The following is a 23,199-nucleotide window of genomic DNA, read 5'->3' as shown; positions in this document are numbered from 1 at the left end:
GATCCAAAATGCTCTCAATGGTCTTGAAATCTAGAAAGCTACGCATTGAAAACGGCTGGCAGTCAATGAGTTAATAACTGGAATTGCTTTCTGGATGACAACCACCACACGGACAAAACACACACTTCCACTTCCCATGTTGTCAACTCTTAATTTGAATGTTCGCTCCCGTCGACTCCTTTGAAGTAAGCGCTATTTCGGGAAGGTGCAGACAATTGAGGCACTCCTCGACAGCTCACTTCTTCAAAACGAGTCACGCAAAGACACATTTGGAATCGTATAAAACCCGGAACGGGAGCATTGTGGATCCGGTGTTTGGTTTGAATCTGCGCTCGTGCCGTCTTTTTTGGAACAAGCCGTGTAGAAAACAAACGGATGGGGGCACTTTTTAAAAAAAGGCACGCCGACTGTTTTGCTATCAATCAATCGCAAGCTCGTTTATGCCAGTGGACAGCCAGGGTGGGAGAGTAGGATTGAATTTTTACTCCCAAAGGTCCTTAACGCTGAATCTGCCCTGAAGGGCCCCTGAATAACGGGTCAATAAAGGTTGTCCAGAGGTTGAACAGCTGATAAAAAGGAGCTAGCCATAGCCATAGGCCTAGCCAACCCCCTCCCTACTTCACTATCAGGTTTCAGAGTTTTGGGATGAATGCAAGCTTCCACACCCAAAAAAAAAAAAATCAGAATGGCGCCGCCCATTTGCTTGCTCACGATTCTCCAGGACCACCGAAGTAGTCTGCTAGCCTCCACATTGATTTTTCTACTTTTGTTAGCAGCTCAGCTTCGTCGAACTTCTGCGCTCTTGAGTGATGTGCTTGTGTTGAGCATAAACAAGTCAACATTTCATATGCATTTAATAACATTTTTTTTTCACAAAACCGATGCTGTTGGTTCATCCCTGTGTCATCTTTTTTTTGTTTTTTTTTTAATTCTATTTTTTTTTGCACATTAACCAAACCCAAACTTTGCCTCTTCTCTCATTCTGCCGGTGCCGTGCAATTTTATGTCACCTTGACTTAGGAAGTCGGGATGTTTACTTTCCCGTTTAATGTTTTAAAAAAAAATTAAATTGCTTACTTTGTAACACGCATGGCTCCAGACCTTTGAGAAAATGTGTCAAGAATTTAACCTATTATTTAAAGTATTTTTTTTGGTCTGGTCCGGGAGTCAACGTGACAGCAGACTTGCTGGCGGACGCATGCGACATCATCTTACCAGAGATTTTTTTTTTTTTTAATTTATCAATTATTTTAGTGGTGGTGCGCAACGGTTTTTGCTACTGTATAATACAAGCTTGAAAAAAAAAAAAAATGTGTTTGGCAACCCAAGCAAGATGGTGTTTTGAATTTTCGGATTCCGCCAGACAGCCACCATAAGCTCATTATGTACACATAAAAGCAGATGGGGTGAATATTTACATTGTGTGAGCTTTCAACACTTACTTGAATGACCTTCACAGCAGCCTAATGAGGCTGAGAAGATACCTTCAGCAGGACCGCGGGATGGTGGGAAGAAAGATTACAGGCGTGCACGCCGCTCCCCCGGGGGCTGTGGGGGTTAAATGCTAAACAGCCAAAACGACCCTCCGACTTTTCTGTCTTTTGATCTGCCACCTTTTTAAATGGAAAGCAGCTGAATAAAAAAAATGCCTTTGGAAAGAAATGGCTGGAGTACATTTGAACATTTATTGTTGTTTATTTTAACGATACAAAGGCCAAATATGAGCTACGTCTCAGTAACGCTTAACTGGGATCCAAAGGATCCAGTCCAATGTAGCAGGAAAGCACAGAAAAACACCATCAAAATACATCAACATCATATTTCAATCAACAATAGAAAACCAGAAGAGGGAAAGACGATATTTACACGAACGTGTGGTTAAATTGACGCATCATTAGTCTGCCACGTTGTTCAGTGTTTGGCGACCTTCCCCCTCATGCATTTTTCACGCCGCCGCATTAATACACATCGTTATCGAAACCAGCACGGCACAATAGCATAAAATTGCACGGGCCCATAATTCATAATTTATGGGGGCGGAAAAGATGGCACGAGGTGGGGAAAAAAATAATAATAATTAGCTTTGATTTGCTCACAGGGAGTCTACTGAATTTCTTTATCCCTGCGTTGTTCTTGTCCACTACATTTTTTTTTTTTTTTTTAAGTTTTCCCATAAAATGCAAACACAAATATCAAAAGTGCCAAAAAAGTGAACGTGGCGAGCACAACAATGAATCATTATTACTAGATGAAATGTCTCAGTAGCATTTGATGCAGCTTTGCTAGAATAGGTTGCCAGCGTTCTGATCTTCCCGTCAACGCAGAGTGGTTGGGTGGGGGTTTATACATTTAATAAAAAATTAAAAAAAAAAAATAATAATAAACAAAAGAGCGAAAAGGGCACGGCAACCTGGTTAAATTCAATTACTCTCTGCGGTGGCGCTAATTTAGGGCAGCCACCAAACTAACCATTTGGCCCAAGCATAGACTGCAAAGCTGTTCTTTTGTTTATTCTGCTCCGTTTGGCCACCGACTTGGCTGCCTATGTGATTTACTCCGTCTGCAGCTTGATAAACCGCAGCAGTAATCTGCAAACTCGAGAGAAAAATGAGACGGGTGTGATGTGCTTGAACAAAAAGTCGCCCAGGAAACCGGTGAGAAGAAAATTGTACAGTTTATATACATCACCAGCTTGCAAGGCTCTGCAGGCAGCACCCAGTGATCCTGCAGTGGGACCCCCAGCAGGGGCTGAAGTGGTTAAAATTCAGAGGGCCCAGACCCCAGCCATGAGGACTCCAGGCTTTCTCTCTCTCTCTCTCTCTCACACACACACACACAAATGGCGGTGTTTGCTGCCCTCTAGAGCCAGGAACAAGGCAGTGCAGGCACAGCAAGGGGGGGAAAGGGAGGGAGCGAGGAAGCTGGGGAAGGACAACGGGGTGGAGAAAAGAGAGAGAGGGTGGGCCCGCGGGCTCCAGACGGCCGCTACTCGTCACAGCCCAGGAGCTCCATGCGCAGGGTGATGCGCTCGTGCCACTCCCACGGCAAGATGCGCACCAAGCGGGCGAACAGCGGCGGCTCAAACAGGTTCTTTTTGTGGACGTTGTTGTCGCTGTTGCCGGGGAAGATCTACGCCGGTGTGCAGAATACAACAAACAAACAAACAGACAAAAAAAAAATGCTCTGCTCTCAATTTTATAAGCCATGACATATCTGTTGAATGGCAATGTGAATACACAGGTTAATTATACGCTGCCATCTAGTGGAAGAGCTGTAATTTGTCAACTTTGCACAAAAACTGTGTTGAGGCGATTTATAGAGACCAGTAACACTGAATAAAAAATAAATAAATAAATAAAAACATGGATAAATTCAATGAAGGCTGCCTAAGTGTACCGTGGTGAACTTAAGTAGACTAACCTTGTCATTCTTTGTGGTCTCGTCCTGCACTACGCTCCAGGACCGTCCGTCTTCACTGTGAGCCACTTTGAAGGCCGAGACAAACTGGATGGTGCCGAAGTCTTTGGCTCCCTGTGTGATGATTCCGGTGAGCTTTTTGGCAGATTTCAGGTCCACCTGAGCACACCAAACAAACATTTCCCTTTCAAAAATGTACAGCAGCGGGCAAGAAAGAGGTGGCGAAAGTCAAAGATGGGAAAAGGACTGATATTCTGTACTGGAGTAAAAGTACAATTACTTGTATAAAAAAAAAAAAGACTTTGGTAAAAGTACTCATTCAAATAATTACTCAAGTAAAAGTACAGGCTCTGAAAAGTACTTTGTGAGTAAACGTAAAAAACATTTTTTTTTTAACCGGATGTTTCCTCCCCATGCCGTATAATTTGAAGGCTATGAAATTTGAAAGGTCATCACTAAAGTGGATTGTTTTATTTGGGGTTCTCAATCTTCAAAATGTTCAAGGTCTTCCTGAGAGCAAACACGTGCAACCAAATGGCCTACCACGCGAATGCAGCACGTTATGCTAAAATAACGTCATTAGCCAGGGCCGAGCTAACGAAAGGGTAACCATTTAGTTTTACCTCGATACGTTTTCTCAGCTTGGATGTGGAATCCTTGTGGGCGGCAGGCCGGTGGACTTTTCGTTTACACAGGACGAAATGCATTCGCCAAAAATTGTTCGTCGACACACACCGCATTTTACTTTTCACCTTCAGCAGGTAGCAAAGCATTTTCTCGGGTGTGTCGTAGCTTGAGATGGAGTCAATCACGAGTCCGGGCCCGGGTGCCACCCTTCACGTGATGGGCGGAGCCACGAACATGGGTCCAATTTAAATGTATTTATTTATTGTCATGAATGATGGAAAACAAAAGTAACGACACTGTTTTGAAAATGCAAAACGGACAGATACCGGTGATAAAATGTAACGGGTAAAAGTATTCTTAAAAAAAAAAAAATGAATACTGCGTGAATTGCAAAAGTACTGGAAAAACCTACTCAAGTACAGTAACGACGTATTTGTACTTAAGTCCACGTACAGACCGAAATGTAGTCAAGTTCAATTTTTCATTTGACTTGCCACGACTGAAAAGAGCAAGGTCCACGTTTGGGGCCTCTCGTCCTACCTGCAGCCACTCCGATTGGCTGTTGGTGGCGGCGGTCCAGGCGTTGGTCTTGCCCTGTTTGTCCAGCCGGGCGTAGTGAGGGTACCAGGTGAAGGCCTCGATGCCCCACGTGCGGAACGTGCTGGACGCCGACATCTGCTGGTCCGACACCAGCCGGGACTTCATGCCCATGGGCTCTGAGCAACCTGAAGCGTTTGAGTACACTGAAATTGAGGCCCGGGTGGAGAGTGGAATGACAGAAAGAGAGAGAGGGGGGGGGGGGGATAAAAAACACAACAGGATGATAGACGAGCGAAAGCGAAGCAGGCCGGCGGGTGACGTTAAGGAGCGGCAAACAGATGGCGATGATGCAGAGAATGAGACGAGCAGATGTGAAGCGCGCAAGTCAGGTCACGGATGCGCGCCTTCGGATCATCAAGCCGCCACGAGCAAGTTCGGAGAAGGCGTGGTCTCATCGTGAGAGCAAAGGCACGTGCATGCTGCGGTATTTCACGTGAGGAAAATCTCGCCGCGGACCAAAAAAAAAAATGGATACACACAAGTTAATCGTGCACCTTTTGACATCCAGTAGGAGAGCAATGAAGTTATACTTTGCTTGCATAGATGTACAAAGTCGTTCTTTATAGAAAATAATCTGCCCGCTTATTTAGTGAGTTTGATTATCCCATTCACTGCCATTGACAAATTTACTCGTCTTTTCACAGTCCAGCCATTCAATCCCAGGAACCTATATACATATTTTTTCAAAAGGTTAGGATAAAAAGGCTCTGAAAATGTCTGGCAGTGAATGAGTGAATATTTATGGTGGTGCGGTAGTTTAAAAAAAAAAAAAAAAAAAAAATGGGCAAAAGCCCGGTAAGCATGGCCCCCTAGCGGTTAGCAGGTCTGATCAGGGTTCAAATCTCAACCTTCCTGTTTGCGTGTTCTTTCCGTGCATTTTCACGTCAGAAGGATAGAAGAGACACGACACACAAGGACGTACGAGTTGAACTTGAACGCTCTAGCAAGGTGACTGTGTGCATGTGTGCGTGTGTGCATGTGCGTTTACCGTTGAGCTCGCAGCCGACCAGCTCCAAGCGCAGCGTGCAGGCCTTGCGACACACCACCGGGACGATGCGGATGTATTGCGCAATGATCGGCGGGTCAAAAACGTTGGTCTTTGTGCCGTCATTGTCGAGGTTAGCGGGAAATATCTACGGAAAGGAGAACCAAATTGTACAAATGCGCCCAATTTGCTTTAAAAAGGAGACAAAAACGTATCATTGCCAAGAATTTATGGAAACACACTTAATTGCGCTGGCTCGTGATTACAATGCAAACAAAACGATGTCATTTTGTCCAAAGCGTTCGGTCACGTCAAGAATGTAAAAAAATGTTTTTGTCGCGTCCTCTCACTTGGTCCTTCGTCTGGTCGTCGGTCCTGTACATGGTGTACGTCTTGCCGTCCAGGCTGGAGGCCACCTTGAAGGCCTTGACGTACTCGGCGCTTCCAACGCGACTGGCGCCCTGCGTCACGATGCCGGTCAGTCGCATCTTCGTCTGCAGATTCACCTGAAATTGCATCCCGTTTTGTCTCTGTGATCCGTGGAAACGTTGACAAATTCATTCCCTACTTCAACGTGCATGCGCCGACACCACAACGATGTCCGACTAAACAAAATACTGCTAAAGCGGGTCTGAATAGTATTCGTGTTTGTTGCAGATATTCAAAGTTTAAGTGCCTGTTTAAAAGGGGATGTTAACCCCCCCCCAAATTTCCCACTGGTTTAAATACGTCATTCTGCTTAATAGGAGTTGAGCAGTAAAATAGCCACCTGTTTTTAGCCATCTCAGGGGGCGGCCATTTTGTCACTTGCTGTCGACTGAAAATGACATCATAGTTGCTCAGGTAACGACCAATCGCGGCTGACCTGCTTTCTGAAGTTGACTCATGATTGGCCGTTACTTGAGCAACTGTGATGTCATTTTCAGTCGACAGCAAGTGGCAAAATGGCCGCCCCCCACCCCATTTTTTTGGGTAGTAAGAAACAAAGGCAGGTTTAGGCTTTATTTTGAGTCTGTAGTTTTTTTTTGTTTTTTTTTTAAGACATATTTATCATCAAGGGAACATACTTATTTTTATGTGTAATCTGAATTAAATAGACAATGCCCAAGAATTAAAAGATCAAATCCAGGAAACAAAGATTTCCATTTCATAATCATGTCACGTTCAAAACTCTTTATTTTAATATCATAGAAAAGTTTCTTCTGTTTTTTTTTTAATATAGTATAATTAAAATAGAGATTCACTCAACACAAATTTTAAGAAGGACAATTCCTACCAAATTATACATTAAAAAAGAAGATTTTGTGTAATACTGTAAATTCTTGGGATTGTAAATTGAGGGTTTTCTTAGCTGTAAACTACACACATTAAAAAAAAATCATGAAATAGTGTGGAGTGAATCTGAGTTTTTTTTTTTTTTTTTTTTTTTTTAAATTAAACGAGCATCCTGTGCAAGCCGAGTCCAGTTGAGCAGTCTGACCTCCAGCCACGGATTCCTGTCGTGGGGGGCGGGGCTCCAGGCGTTGACCAGGCCTTTCATGTTGAGGCGCGCCAGCTCGGGGCCCCAACGCTGCAGGCCCAGGAAGGTGTAGCGCACGGACGAGGCGGAGATCTGCGACTCGGCCACGCCGCCGCCCTCCATGCCCAGCAGAGAAATGCAGCCTGGGGCACAGGGTCAACTTGCAAATATCATTTTAGCCATAACATGTTCATTTACTGTACAGGCGTTTTTTATTATAATTTTTTTTGGACTGTCATACAAGTACAAAGGAGTTCATGACCGTCACGACAATAAAGTTCAAGTACTCCACCGCGGACGACACTTGTCAGAAATTTAATGGAGAGGAAAGGATTTTGCAGAGAGTCATCCAGAGGAGCTTCATTGGTATTGGTGGACTTCAAAAGGCAGTGTATAAAAAAAAAAAAAAAAAAAAAAGTCATTCATGCTAGCATCTGCTGTCTTGCGCATTGACCGTAGTACTGAACTGAACTGTCCAAGTTGAATTTCCCTTTTTCACATGGCAGTCCCCCTCCTGGAGTGCCATCCAGAGGTGGGCATTGCGTCACAGCGGCGGACTGAATGTTTTGCTGACGAGTGACGGAAACGCCCGTCTCGGGAGTGCGTTTGCTATGACGGCGGGCTTACTTGAGTAGACTGCATTGACCGTATATGTCCAGTAGGTGGCGGTATGCGCCAAAGACGACTATGGAAATATGTAAACAAATGTATGTGAGTGTAAAGCTGTTTATACAGCAAGCTGATGTGCATAGTGCACTCCATTTACCATTTTAAATCAAACTGGTCCAGTTAACGGATGGATTTTTTTTTTTCATCTGTTTTTTTTTTGATGATGCTCAACATTTGCTGGCATCTCGCGTGACCAAAGTTTTGTTTGACTTCTGAGGCATATCTATCAAGAAGTGAAACCGTTTTGCGACTTTTTGGAGCGTTCGACATTTGAGTTCCCACTTGGAGATCAAAAGTGAGCATTTTGGATGAGGCTCCAACCGTGCAACCTGCCGGGAAGAAGCCAAGTTTGCCGTTCTTCAAATCCCAGGAAGTGGGTCGACGCGTCTGATTCTTACAGTGTCCCTCGGGCTGGGCGCAGACTTACGCAGCTGACAGTGTTTGCCCACGTAAGGCGACGGACAGCGGCATTTGAAGTCGCCCTCCAGGTCCCTGCAACTGCCTCCGTTCTGGCACGGCTGCCCGGCGCAGTCGTTCACATCTGCGGAACGTCGACAAATCACATCAGGACATAAAAAAAAATCATCGGACGCTGTCGGCAGATTAGAAGTCAAAAGTGGGAGGTTAGCAGATGCCATGCGTACTTGACTGCAGCCGTAGTCGAGAGGAAGAAGCGGGGGTTGCCTTTTAAATTAACGTGACAAGAGGAATCAAAAACACAGCGGTATGTGCCTCCTACGTGGAAAATGTGTCAATGCGCTCTTGAGTGATTGTCTGGTTTTGAGATTCATACAAACAAAGCTGCAGAGCATACGCAGCACTGCAGATTCATTGTAAATGAGTCAAATAGGCCAATCGTGCCAGCAGAGCACGTCTGCACTTTCTCTTTCCACCACTGGATGGCGCTGAGCCATAGTTGCGCATCCATCCGAACGCCCCATGCGTCCCCCCGGTCAGAGGCTCCCGTGTGACTAAAGGGGCTTTAAAACATGCAAGTCAACAACCTCAAACTGGGGATGGCCACACTTTTCCATCGCACAACGCTGCATTGGAACCGCACAAAAAAAAAAAAAAAAACATGTGACGGTATCTTGCCAACCACGTGGCGCCTCCGCAGAGCTCCATGGGAATAAATAAATAAATAAAATCACACATTCGGAGGGAAAGTAGTCATTTTGGAAACTGTGGATGACGAGGCGTTGCCGTTTGACTTCATAAAACTAAACCAACTATTTGTATACACACACACAACCAATAAGTGGAATATGCCCAACTACCGGTATATTAGTTCAGACTTGAAAAACAGTTGGGTTGAGTTGCTGGTCATTGGATTATCAATACAACAATTTAAATAGGAAATACTGGAAACGGAAACAGGGCATCTTGCGTGAAGCCAAAATGTCGGTGCGATTGAATTGACTCCACTTCAACTGAAACAACAATCAAAACAGGGATGAAGGTGATATTAGACTGTTTACAAATCAGATGGTCTCATCAAGGTAGGATTAAGAAAGCGAAATCGTAAGGCTTTAAGACTTTTTTTTTTTTTTTTTTAAAGCCACGTCAATTGAATTTAAGGCCTCTCATTCAAGAACATTAGGAGAGGGCTTATGGGCTGAGTATTTTTAAAGCGGATGTCAATGTAAAAAAAAAAAAAAAAATTTGCAAATTTTTTTTTTTTTAAATCCATCTGTTTTTATCCACCTCAGGTGCCTGCCATTTTTGCCGTGTACTGCCACCTGCTGTCCGCTGAAATTGGCGTCACAGTGCCCACGGGATCCGCTCGCAAATGTCACGGATCGCCCATTTTCTGGATTTGGTCACGTGCAAGCCACCACCGAGACAGTAATATCGTCAATATTCATCCAAGCACCAAACAAGTGCATGATTTAAAGCTTGCAATTGCGCCCCAATTTTTTGATCATGTTCTGCTTTTTCCATATTGTACAGTTACAGCTCTAACAACCGTACAGAACCGCCCACTCGTGGTTCTTCCACCCACCAACAACAGAAAAGGAAAATTATACATCTCCAATCAAAATGCCCACTGTTGCTATGGTAAAGCAACCGAGAGGGGGTGGTGGGCGCTCGCGGCAATATGGGGAGGGGAAAAAAAAAAAAAAAAAGAGATCAAACCAAACCACGGTTATTGAATTGAAGCTGAAAAGGTTTCCAGATGCAAAATGCATAGTGTTTGGAGCGCTCATCAAGTCTATACAGCTCCGGTTTAAAAATAAGTTTTTAACAACACACTTGCGACGCAAAATGGAGACATGTTGGATGGATGAACGATCTCTGTCAAGAGTCACTTCTCAAACTCCAAATTTCCTTAGTCCAAAAAACAGCGTGCTTAATCAAACTGAAAAGAGATGATTCTTGCATTTCGAAGCTGCCAGTGAAGAAAGTAGAAGCTTTTGAACCCCCCCCCCCCCCCCCCATTAGCTATGATTGCCATGAAGGCTTTTTACATCTGGCAGCGACATCACACACGCCGCCGTGACCGCGTGTCTGACATTGTCGAGAGGGCAGACTTCATTTTCCGTGCCGTCTCTTCCGCCCGGCAACAGACGAGCCACTGACGCGCTAAGCGCCAAAGCGTCCTTCGCTACTTCCTGTTGGCTCGGAGTCCAAGCCATCCAGCTGTTAATAGCGCTCTTTGGTGTTTATTTATTTATTTATTTTTTTCCTTTTCTTTTTTGGGAACGTTTATATTCCAAAATGCGGCAGATTTTCCATCATTTCCTGCCATCTTCAGATGTACCTGGCCCCAATTCTGAGGTATAATAAAATGACATTAGCCACATCTAATCAGCATTGAGTCTTTGTGTTAATTAAACAAGATGTGTATTGTATACACAATTCCCTCCCGATAGACGTGGCATTTGTTTGTGAGACGTACAAAGCAGGAGGTGCCTGCCATCGGCCCACACAGCAACACCAGCGGCACTTAAAACGTCATGACACAATGTGGAGCTGAGAAAGGATGATGCCCCGCCCCCCCCTCGTTAACGTTAACGAGGTACCATGCAACACCCCTGTAGCGTCACTGAGTTACTACCGCCACCAAGTCAGAGGTTTCATTGGATGAGGTATATGAAAAACATCACATTTACAAAAAAAATTTTTAAAAAGGTGTGGAAAGCCGATTTTTTTTTTTTTTTTTTTTAAAACCACATTACAGTTACTGTATTTGTGAGTCATTTTAATTTATGAAGAAAAAAAAAAAAAAGGGAGTGTTCTTCCAAAATAACATTTCTCAGTGAGCAAACGTGACAAATTCTTCAAGCTAAGGCGCCGTCGCTCGGCCAATTTTTTGTCTTCATTTGCAAGCAAAAAAATTTGAATTACGCAAGTTTAATTTCTGCCGCTTAACTAAAACTAGTTGGTCAGATTCCAATTCCTCAAACTGATTTTCTTCCCAGTTGAGTTTTGCAGTAAACCTAAGCATAAAAGAAATCGAATCATATCCGTGTTTAACCAAAACGCCAAACAAAAGTCCACTAGCTCAATGCAAAATGCCATAGATGGGCCAACGAAACAAGCATGGACGTTTGAAACCTTTACAGCAACGCATATGTGAACACGCAAACGGTGCAGCAACAGATCTGTTAGAGATAACAATCCTCACAGGCATTTTATTCTTTACCACCTGCGAAAAACGACGAATGTGACTTTGGCTTCCCGAGCAGTTTTGTGAGCGTCTTCTTCCTGCTCCTTGGTGGCCGAGGCGCACACGCCATGCAATGACCCTGCTGGCGCCGTCTAATTAACGACGGCGATGCCGTGTGAAAGTGCACACACCCTTGTGTTAAAGTCATTTGCCGCCTCAAAAAAAGGCAACGGCGGATTAAAAGAGAGATCTGACGTGGAACTTTAGTGGGATCTTTCTACTGGAAACAAGGAGAGATAGATGCAGCATGCGCATATTTGCAAGCGGAGAGTTGCTCTAGATACTCAAGGCTCGCGAGGCAAGGCAACACACACGCACGCGTCTCATCGGGGTCATTGCTACCGTTACCTGTTCTTGAGCTTAAATCTGCCCTGTCCACACCTAAAGGGGGTCAAAAAGGCAAACGTGATCAAACGCAACAAGTCCCGTTTGGCACCACGTGTTCCTCGGCTGTTATTCTGCAGGCAGTTAAGCAAGCAAACAGTGGCCATCTGCCTTTGTGTGTGCGTGTGCGGACGAGACCGTCAAAGGAGCCGCGTTCACCCTGAGTAACGCTGGCAGCTGCGTGGAAGCAATTAGCAGGGCACACAAAACTCACCGTTTTGACAGTGGACACCCTCAAATCCCGGCTGACACTTGCAGACGTACTCGCTGAAGACGTCGCCGCGGCGGGAGTGGCCCGTCGCGGCGCATACGCCGTCGTTCTTGCACGGGTTGGGCTTACAAGGACCTTGCCGGAGACAAGATAAGCGGAGGTCAACAAAAGCAACCATGCACATAGAGACGGGTCATAATTCCGGTTGAAAAGGGCTGGACGTTTCCAGGAAGTTTCTGGTGACGTGCCATGGGGGGATTTTGGAAATTCCCAAATTGTAAGGACGGATTTAAAAAAAAAAAAAAAAACATTCAAGCATGAGCATTAGCATTTTGTTTTGTCATAAGCAGATGCACAATAATACAACGAAAAGCATGACTAATACAAGTTAAAAAATTTTCATTGATCAATTCTTTCAAAAAATATGAATGTTGAGTTAACTATTCATCGCCAACCTATTAAAAATATATATATAGTCTCACATACGCCCCCCCCCCACCATATTTAGGTTCCCTATAAGGAGCCAACCTTCACTTTTGTAAAATCCTGGTTTATTCCCATAAATTTCAATACCAAGTTTCCCAGAATTTTGCAAGCCATTCACAAGTCTAATACTAAGAGCTGGATCAAGAATTCTTAACCAAGACTACAAATCGTGTTCACGCAGCTAAAATGAGGCAATCCAAAAAAATATGACAATCATTGCTTCATACGACACAATGAATCGAGGGCTGGTGTGCATGCGTGATTGTTTTTGGGGTTCACCTGTCTCGGTCTCGTTGCACGTTTCTCCAGTGAAGCCGTCGGGGCACAAGCAAATGAATGGAGCTCCTTCACTCGTCACACAGGTTCCACCATTAGAACAAACATTCACCTTACAGAAATCACCTGCATGCAGAGACAAGGGTGTTCACTTCAAGATACTTTTAACACCGCCATTTCTTACTTTTTTTTTTTTTTTTTAAACCCGGGTCGCTGTTCTGTATAAACAGCTTTTTATTGCGGGCAGTCTAAGGCAAACCTGTGCAATAATCATGCTGTCCAACCAGCATCTTAATATGCAATGGATGGATTATTTCAGCAAAGAAATGCTCGCCAACATACATTTGGGAAGATTTATGAACAATACTTAAAGAGGAAGTCTTGGAATTTTTGTAGTACAGATCATTAGGAAATAAATGGAAGTAAAAACAAAAGGGTTGCATTTGTATTTTACAAAGGCAAATATGTCATATGTCTCCCAGGTGCAATTGACCAGCAGAGGGCGCAATTAGTTAAGGTCCAAGCTAGTTTAGTGACTGAAAAAAAGAGGAAGAAATCAAAAGTTCCCAAGCAAGTTAAGTTCACTCTTCAATGTATTCCCTCAGCTTTCAGTACTTGTTGGCCTTCAACATTTTTTTTTTTTTTTTTTGGCATCGTGTGAAGTTCTTCGTAACCTGACATTTTCCCTTTTTACCGGTTTTACAGAGCAGGGTAAGCAAACTGCTGCAATTTGGATGCGACGGCCTGAACAGCTGAGTAAACTCAACCGCGGCGTAAACACAATACAAAGACTGGACGCTTCCACGCCGCCCGAACGTGACAATCTGGCAGCTCTCCACTCTCATGGTTAAACAGGCAGCGTGCGAGTGGTGGAAACTTGGCAAGGATGGGAAATCTAGCAGCTTTCAAAAAAAAAAAAAAAAAAAAAAAAAAAAAAAAAAAAAAAAAAAAAAATCAATAGACGGGGCAAACGCTGTGGACAGAGGTGGAAATTCAGGACAGTGGACCATTTAAAGCTGAACACAAATCGACAGTTGAAAATTCCCCCCCCCCACCAAGCGAGTAATTGTGAATTAATTTGCTCCAGGGTTAGCATCATAAAAACGTACAGGTAATGTACAGGCTGATCACAGATTAAAAAAAACAAAAACAGATCCAAACAAGGTGGAGCAATATGTCTCTTCAAATAACATATTTACTGAATATATTTATGTAGAGAGTATCAACAAAAGTATTCAAGCATTTCTGCCCATCTCGTAGGTGGCCAAAATTCATTTGCCCCTAACCCTGAGACCGTAACAGTTCCATGAAAAATCGATACTATTGGTCATTCCACACATTGTGTAGGCGTTATTTTGACACATTATTGGCCAATATGAAGTGTTGAAAATGGCTTGCTCTCTTTTACGATGCAATGCTAATGGTTGAACAAACTTGACATTTTTGCGCTCTCCGGAATGTGACTATTTTGGAGGTACAAGGTTTTAAATTCAGCTAAAAGGCTAAAGCTACATCGGTCCGATTCCAAAGCCCCAAAATTCTTACAGCAGCAATAGTTGATAAACTGCAGTAAATAAAGCTAAAATGCTAAAGATACATTGTGCCATTCACTTTAACGTCTGCTTGCTAAAACGCGTGTATAAAATGAATCTTTAGATTAAATTGTATTTCTCATTTGGTACTGAGCAACCGTTGCAAAAATTATTTTACTGCCATCTTCGCTTTCACTGATGGCATGTAATAAGCATTCTTTCACTTTCATGTCATTCCTTTCCAGAAATCTTAAATTTAACTTTGTTGAAAATTATTATTACACACAGCATTCCACTTTAGGGGGTTGCATTCTATAAAGAAGAAGCACATAAATAGTATGGGAGCTGCATACATGAAGGCGGGAAAGGCCAAGGCCAAGTTAACAATTACAATTGAGATAAGTGTTATTGAGGTTGGCCGCGCAAGTGTAAAATGGATGGCTTTCAGCTTCTGTGTCGCCAAAACATGCTAAAAATGTGCCATGACCTGGAGGAGTATTCCTTTTTTTTTTTTTTTTTTTTCCCCCCCCCTCCCGAAACCCAAAATGAAGTTTCATGGGCATGTCATTCTTGGGCCAATTTCAGAACGTCGGCACTTTGTCTGAGTGGTTTACTCCTTGCAAACCGCATAGCGAGATAATCTAATTACAAAGGCTGTAATTAGAAGTGCTAAGTGCAGCCCACTATTTTAATCTTATGCGTGAAATAAAGCGCAGTCAACAACATGGGTAGATTTAATTGTAATCCATTTAGGCACACGAAAGCCAGACGAGGAGACTCGAGGGTTCGTGTTAGTTAGTAACTGTGCTTCCAATTTGGCTTTTTATTTGTCGCCATAACTTTAAGGCTGTTTCATATCTGCAAGGAGTCAACTGGCCTTGCCGTCTATTTATCATGAAGACAAAACAAAGCAGCCCTCCCTCCCTCCCTTCCTTCCTTTTCTTCAGGAAGCCAGGCTGCTGAATAGCAAGTGGCAAAGTTGAGCAAACGAGTCAAATCAAATCCGCATGGAGATTAGTGACACATCAGTCAAGGCGGTTAACCACAGAAGCCTCCCGGAAAATCCCAGTTATGATGCCGGCGCTGGGTGGGAGAAGCGTGACCAAGGACGACAAGATGGAGCAGATAGCAAAAAGTATTTCGCCTCCCATCTCGTCCTTGAACAGAAAACTTCCTGTTGCTGTGCTCATGAGATGTTGCGGTTTCCCTTCTCTTCTTGAACTTTCGCTCGGAGGCTTTTCGTGGCTTTTTGGCATTATTGCTTCAAAGTGCACATTTGAACCGTGCAGGAGGGAAGCCGCGCTCCCTCCGCACTTTGGAAACGGAAGCATATACTGTGCTCGATACGAGCTGCTTTCAAAGACGTGCAGAACCAGAGAGACTCTCATATGCCATTAAAAATAGATTTTTTTTTTTTTTTTTTTTTTTCCAAATTGAGAATTTTCCCCAGGGTTAAACATCCATGAAATGCAGTCAAATTGTCATCCCTAAAACAAACCCCAAGTAAAGTTTGTTCTATTTCATTAGCCTACTAGCATAGTTTTTTTTTTTTTAACTTACTGTCACAATAACATAAAAAAAAATAAAAATAAATCAAAATTCTTGCAAAAAAAATTGCTGAGGAGCTGAAAACAAGCAAAACGGTTTTGGACACCCCCCAGCTACGCTAACGACTTCCTGTCTTTAACCATTTTATCTGGTTGGCAAACTTGTTCTCCGGTGGTTGTTCTCATTGGCACAGCAAGTTTGTATCGCATAAGTTTGACATGTTTGGATTGAAATTTCCCACATTGAATTAATAGACATTCAACTGTTATGTTTCCAATGGCACTCCTTTTGTGGTTAAAAAAAACAACAACAAAAAAAACCAAAGTTAAACTCTTGAAATGTCATCAGTTTGGCCTGGAGCGTGACATATTGTGGTTGGAACAACCTCACCGAGTGCCTCGCTTGATTCGAAGCGCCGCGACAGATTGGGAAGTCATGAGCGGTTGTGCTTGGCAGAACAATTCATTCCCACGGGGCACGGTTCTGTCCTCGCTCCCAGTGAGTCATGGTCCACGCCTCGGCCCGGCACGGGCTATCTAATGTCGTTTCGCAAAACTTAATCCGGAAGGAATGAGGACAGAAATGGGACGCAGTCATGCGATTCAGACCAAGAACACCACATGGACGACAAGGCTATTGGGGACGTCAAGCCTAAAGCAGTCAAATAAATAAATAAATAAATAAATAATAGGAGGACCATCTCGCGTTGGTCTTACGTTATAACCGAGTTTCACTCTTTGGGGAATGAAAGTGAAATGTGAATGACTCTATTCTACTATAATGTATACTTTTAAAACCACATCTGCGTTGCCCGTAACCATTTTTAGCCACTGTCCTTGTTTAGCGCGCACACACACACACACACACATTTGTTTCAGATGCACGCAACTCAGTCGATGGGATATGGTTGCCAGCAGGCTTGGGGAGTAACGGAAAGTATGGAACGCTTCATGTAATCAGGATACAAAAAAAAAAAAAAAAGAGAACTGTATTCCATTAGTTACAGTAAAAAAATATATATATCAGATTACAGGTATATTTATTACAAATGTGAATTATTTTGCAGGATTACAAAGAGAGAGACTGCGCAGTCAAGTCCTCTTAACTTGTTGGCCAATTTCCCCGACAACTGCTCATAGTACAGCTCAATGCTTGTCCCGCGTGTTGGATTTTGTTGGCCAACGATTCAATGGGACAGACTTGGTACGTGTTGGTCTTAGCGCGAACCGTTTGGAAAGTGACTCAAAGGGAATGGATGGCGATTGTTTGAATAACATTTACAAAGGAAACGTGTCAGCTCATCCCAACTGCTTGTTACCGTGTGAGAAGCTAGCAGGCTAACACTTGTACTGAACTAACTCCTGTCATGACTCACCCGCAGCTTTACTATTTAAATGCCATATTACCAATATCTACTAAATTTGTCACTGGGAATATAAATAGAAAAAAAAAAAAAAAGCAAACTTTCATCCCAGGGATGGAACGGTCCGTCCTGGATTGGACAGATCATTTTGGGGACGGAGGACGAGAAGTTTTTCGAAGCAAGGATGGAAGTGGGTTGTCGTCCGTCCATGTAAATATTCCTCACCAGGTTAAGTACCGACTGATGTTCTCTTCTGCGACACCACGTGGTCGCCTTTCTTTTTCATGTGCGTTACCTGCAGTAACATTGTACTCACAGGCATAGTCTGCCCTCTAGAGGTTCAACATGCAACGCGCCACAGGACGCCCATTTCACTGACGAGAAAAAAAGGGACATCTATAGAGTGTAAAAATCTCTCCAAACAGTCATTCGTGCTAACTCGTCATTCGTACTCGCCGCCGTCCACCGAAGTGGCGTCTTTCGTATTTGGTGAAAATTAAGAAAGCGTGCAATCGTCAGGTGCAGGACACCTGTGACTTCATATACTCTGGGAAGTACAATGTACAGTCGAGTACTGTACTAGCTTTGAAGATGTTGCGCTCAGACTGCTCCGTCATGCGCACACTTGCAAGTGTGCGCAAGAACCTGGCAGGAAGCGTGGGAACGCCACTTTTCTTCAAACAGGTGAGAACGCCGCCCGCGCGATCACGTTAACGGTCCCGGTCGCCGTCCTGCCTCTGCCAAACCGCACATCTGGCGAGGCGGAAGCGCGAGTCAACGCGCATCGGAGGAAGCGGCAGAGAGCCTCAAGTAACCCCAGCCCGCCCGTCTATTAGCAGGCTCAGCGGGGCTCCAGCTGCAGGTGAGCTTTGTGTAATCTGCAAGTGCTGCTCCAGAGCTGCACAGCCATCTGCTGCAGCGCTAAAAATAAATAAATAAATAAATAAAACACGAGTGCCAGCTGCTAAAAATACACGCGAGCGTCACGCAGCAACAAGACACGGCTTGATAGTTCACTCACTGAATGGAGCCAATAAATTGTATCAATTCCGACACATTTGAAAATATTTCTTGACTGTGAATTTAGTCGCTTTTTTTTTTTTTAAGTGAGGATCATTCTTGCTATGCTATGCTATGAGATAGAGTGTAAAATATTCAACATGACAGATTGGGAAATGGGTTGCCAGACATTAAGAGGCCAAAATTAGACCATATTCCTTTGAAACATTGATTATGGGAGCTATTTTTAAATTGAAATATGCTGCTGCAGAGATCAATCATGTGTTGGTGGAGGTACCAGTATTGAGGGGAAAAAAATAAAGAGGTAAATCTGCATTTTTTTTTTAAACAATCTCTTTCTATCAGGTGAAGACAGACAGTGGAATGTTGAAATTCACTCACAGCAAGGCAGCAAGGTACAAGAACGGTGGCGTCCACTTTCAAACGATAACCTCCCCTAATCATATTTTTGCAGTTTTTTAATAAACCAAAACGTCTTCAGTCCAATGATGTTCATTATTCAGTCGATTAGTCACTTTATTTTCTGCATGTTAGACTACAGTTATTCACTCTAAAATGCATTTGTGTTCCCATTTTGGCGCGTCTGGAACAGATTGAATCCATTTACATTATTTCCAACGAGAAGTACCGCTTCAGTTTTTACACGATTCGGTTTTCAGTCAAGACTTTTTTGGAACGCATTTATGACAAAAACCAAGGTCTTGTGTATGAATCATGACAGAAACATCCATCCATCCATTTTCTATAGCGCTCGTCGTCCTCGCCAGGGTCGCGGGTGAGCTGGACCTCGTCCCTGTTGATGCACTCACACTCGCGGACAATTCAAAGTCTTCAATGAGCCTAATATGCAAATTCAATAAAATCCGCAATTACAAATGTTAATTCCGGGGCAGCTGTGGCATAAGACTCGCACTGAAAGGCGGTCTAATACATTTGTCAAGAGCTGTAAATGTTGCCTCATCATAAAATATTCGGAATTGCTAATACGGTGTCTGCACTTGCCATTTGTACGATGAAGATGTGAAGGTTGGCCGTTAGCCAGGCATGCGACTCTATTTATTTAGCCTCAGTTCACACGACTGCCTGATGAGGTCTTGTTGAGGGGGGGAAAAAAAAAAGCGCGACCCAACAAGAAGGCCGTCTTCCACCTCGCTCACCTCATCGGTTAGATAACCCGCGAGGTCATGCTCAGCCCCAGTCGCTTATGACTCACGCTCGCGCCAAACATTTCGCAGCTGGCAGAGGCCACAACAAAGTTCTCCGACGGAGTCTGTTGGCCACCTTCCAGAGAGTGCGGGAGGTTCATTGACATGTCTGTGTTGGCTGCGGCCCGAAAAGTGACTCAGTGGCGAGGTCGGCCAGAGGAGCCGCACCTACGTGCCCCGTCTCCATGCGCTGTGAGGGACAAACATGTTTGGATTGGCGGTCTCAGAGCCCCGTCGCAAACCGTGACAAGATTTCAACCACTACAAGAAGACTTCAAAGTACACAAAACAGCAGCAACCCCCTCCACCCAAAAGCAAAAAACGTCGACAGTCCGTCTGAAGTGCATGAGGAGATACTACATTTGTGTCCTCCTAAACATGAACATATGCAACGCTTAGTGTTACAAACATGTACAGTTGCTTGGAGAAGCAGTTGTGAGGGACGGCAGGCTCGTCATCACGGTCGAGATTTACTGCTCTATTACACAGGTGTGTGATTGGGCCGGTACAATATCAAATTCTAAGATGTAGGAGCTGTTTTTTGTGAAAATTTGCACAAAATAAAGTTCTTGCACTTTATTGGGTCTTCTGTTCGGCTGATTTGTGCCACCCTTGAATAGGAATTTTTATCCAAGAGAGCCATTTGCACGGAGGGGTTTTATATACATAGACATAAATGGTACAATAAAAAATAAATTAAGAAAAAGACCTGCACAAATTTGGTCCCAATTTAAAATGGCCTTTTTTCCACCTCCATACACCTGAAAGTGTGCCGTACGGCTATTTGTTTTATTTTTTTTAATGAATGGGAGGAAGCTGAAGTAGCCATTAGAAAAACAACTCCACACAGGAAAGCCTGAGAGAAGATTCGAACCATGAAACTCTGAACTCTAAGGCCGCCTGCAGTTGTTTGTTGTTTATATTCAAACTTCAGTTTGCAGTGTGTTAGAGTGAAACAAAGTTGAGTTGAACTGGGACAAATTAACCACTCGCCCCCTTTGCCTCAGTCAGCACATGTGTCATTTTCTTTGAATCTCATCCTGAGTAAATCATAGACGGGCATTTTTGTTCTGCATTGTGCTCCCTATTGAACCTTAAACCAAAGTACTTTAGAAACTGGGAATTGTTCTGGTTTAATGGTTATCATTACACCATACCCATCATTGGCACTCTTCTGACAGAGGCAAGAAAAAACACAGAGTAGATGCTGAGAGTGCTCACTGAGCTCAAGTCTCACACGAGATTTTTATAAAGGCAGTAGACATTTAGCATTATGATGTAAAACAAATTGTTTAAGTATTAAACCATCCTGTGCGCATCTGCCTGTCATAACATGTTAAGGGAATCAGTCAAGCGGACAGGAAATGGCAATCGCAATTCAAATGAGTCCAAAAGTTGAATTCACCACTGGCATGTATCAGTTTTCTTCACTTCGTGACAAGAGTTGGCGTGTGTGTGAGTGAGTGTGTGTGTGTGAGAGAGAGAGAGAAGGAAAATAGAGCCCGGAGAGGAAAAGAACCAGGCCATTTTATTCCATCGGCCTACATGTTTGATGCATTCAAATGCAAACAAAGCCAGGCGCCAGTGGCATGACGTTAAAGCTGGACAAATATAATGGCAAATCATGTGACTCAAAAGGGGGCACAATGCACGACCACTGCCTTTAGCTTGATATTCGAACGCCACGCACTGAAATGGGAGACGGAGCCTGCTACTTTTTTTGTTTTTTTAAAAACTAAATTGGCAACTGATTGTTCCGAGCAGAAAAACGTCACGTAAATCTTACATTCCCACCGGACGCTTCAATTTCATCACAAAGTGTTGAATAGCCGTCTCACTTAAGACAAAAGAAGCATTAAACTATTCACTAACGCCTCCGTCTCAACATTCTTTAAGCATGACGAAAGGGGAGACCACGACACAACAAAAGTATTTTTGACGAGTCAGCGAGCAATCGACCCTAGTTGGCGGTTTAAACTCTCATCTACTCGCCATAAAAACAAAACAAAAAAACGGGGGAGGATGTACTTACCGTTCACCCCGGGCAAGAGCCGAGCTGTAAAAAGTTGCAGCCAGAGAAAGAAAAGCGCCTGCTCCTTCATTTCTGCCAAAATGTCAGACTGTGTTGTGATGGTGGTGGTTCGTTTACTTCAACACTGGCGTGGAAAGGACATCCAACGGTTCGTGACCGTCGTTGCTGTTCTCACACATGAACCACATGAAGCTCGCGCCTGTGAGATTGGCTTATATAGAGCGGCACACGTGCGTATCAGCGCTCAGCCAATCACGAAGCGGCCTTATATGGTAGCCACACCCCCAAAGTAGCTCTCCAATGTTGATGGCAAAAGGCTACTCCTGTACAGTTAGTTTACAGCACGTGTCTAGCTCAATTTTTAAAGACTATTGAAACACTAACCCAATTTTTATCGATACAGTACCTTTTTTTGCTTTAAAAAAATGGTTTATCAACACATTATCATTACCAGGTTGCACTGTTCAATCATGTTGCTAGGTAGGAATTAGCTGAACTAGAAACAAGACAATGCAATGTACATTTTTTTTAAATATTGGAGCCATAGTGATGCCATTGACTAGCTCGCAGCATGTTGTTGTTGGTTTGCTGCATCCACGTGGTTGCTTAAAAGAGGATCAATGAGTGGATTGATATGTATACATGCAACTGGGTCAACTCAAATAGGCGTGTTGATCAATATATTCACAAAGAAAACATTACAATATGATCCAGGGTTAAATCATGTGTTGTACAGTATATGTACACCCCACATAACATTGTGGTAAACTGAAAAAAAAGCTGCTGTCTTTTCAGAAATGTCTTTACTTATAGAAGACTACAGTAAAACAAGAATCATCTTTCTTTGCCACGTAAATTCGACCTTTTGGCCACAAAGAACATTGTTTGTATTCCACTTGATCATTTCTGGTAGACAAATACAGCAGCAATTTTTTCAATCATCAGCATAGCAACATTTGGATTATTTGTGGTTTTCGCGCCTCCTCTTCTGTGGTTCACGTAAGGACATACAGTGTGTCTCGCAACAACAGCAGTAGTCTGAACGTTATCCAAACACATGATTGTGTAGCCTAGTAACAAGCCCAAGAATGCAGTTTAAAGAATCCCTTTGATTCTCGGCCACAGGTCCAACCGAACAAGAAGAAAAAGATGATGGTCACTATTTATTTCTTTTTTGAAATCACATTTTGCTGTCTTGCATTTTTCCTCACAGGTTGTTTGGAACTAGAACACCGTGGCAGAGAGGAAGACACACTCGAACAGGCAAAAAATGTGTCTCACGTGCCTCATTTCAAGTGTAAAAATAAGTTAACCCATGACATAAAAATCGGCCAACCTCCTTCACTTTTTCATGCAAGCTGACAATGTATATACAAACAGAATATGTGACAAGGTGGACAATGACAAGATGGACATTTCTGGCGAATGTTGTTAGCATTTAGCACATGGTGCACCATCACATGGCAACATGAGTCAGTTAGCAAGCTGACTTTGTACTGTTCAACAACTACATTTCGAATTTCTGAAGGGTTTTATCTCAATTAATATTTCCCTATGACAGAGCGGACATGTTAAACTTGACAACATCCAGCTACCCACATAATATGATACCTCCATTGAAAAAAAGACAAAATGTTGATGGTAATCTCACTGAA

General features: G+C 43.4%; 1 protein-coding gene across 4 annotated transcripts; it reads right to left on the bottom strand.

Annotated features, from left to right (window-relative positions):
* Positions 1-1,662: 1,662 nt before the first annotated feature.
* Positions 1,663-21,753, bottom strand: mfge8b (milk fat globule EGF and factor V/VIII domain containing b). Of its 4 annotated transcripts, none has more exons than XM_086028967.1 (11): positions 21,545-21,753; positions 12,848-12,970; positions 12,086-12,217; positions 11,836-11,868; positions 8,245-8,358; positions 7,110-7,291; positions 5,980-6,135; positions 5,633-5,777; positions 4,585-4,787; positions 3,421-3,576; positions 1,663-3,129 (listed from the first exon to the last, which is right to left on the bottom strand). In XM_086028967.1, exons 1-11 carry the CDS (start codon positions 21,612-21,614, stop codon positions 2,986-2,988), a joined length of 1,458 nt encoding a protein of 485 aa, XP_085885093.1. In that variant the 5' UTR covers positions 21,615-21,753; the 3' UTR covers positions 1,663-2,985. The 4 variants fall into 4 exon arrangements, with proteins under 4 accessions (XP_085885093.1, XP_085885094.1, XP_085885095.1 ...); XM_086028968.1 differs by having other exon boundaries at positions 4,585-4,769; XM_086028969.1 differs by lacking the exon at positions 11,836-11,868.
* Between the last annotated feature and the right edge of the window lie 1,446 nt (positions 21,754-23,199).

Source organism: Filicampus tigris, chromosome 4, assembly GCF_054856515.1.
Source record: "Filicampus tigris isolate MCC_2025a chromosome 4, RoL_Ftig_1.0, whole genome shotgun sequence".
Classification (NCBI taxonomy): Eukaryota; Metazoa; Chordata; class Actinopteri; order Syngnathiformes; family Syngnathidae; genus Filicampus; species Filicampus tigris.
Note: the sequence above shows the minus strand (reverse complement) of the source record. Positions and strands in the feature narration are given on the sequence as shown.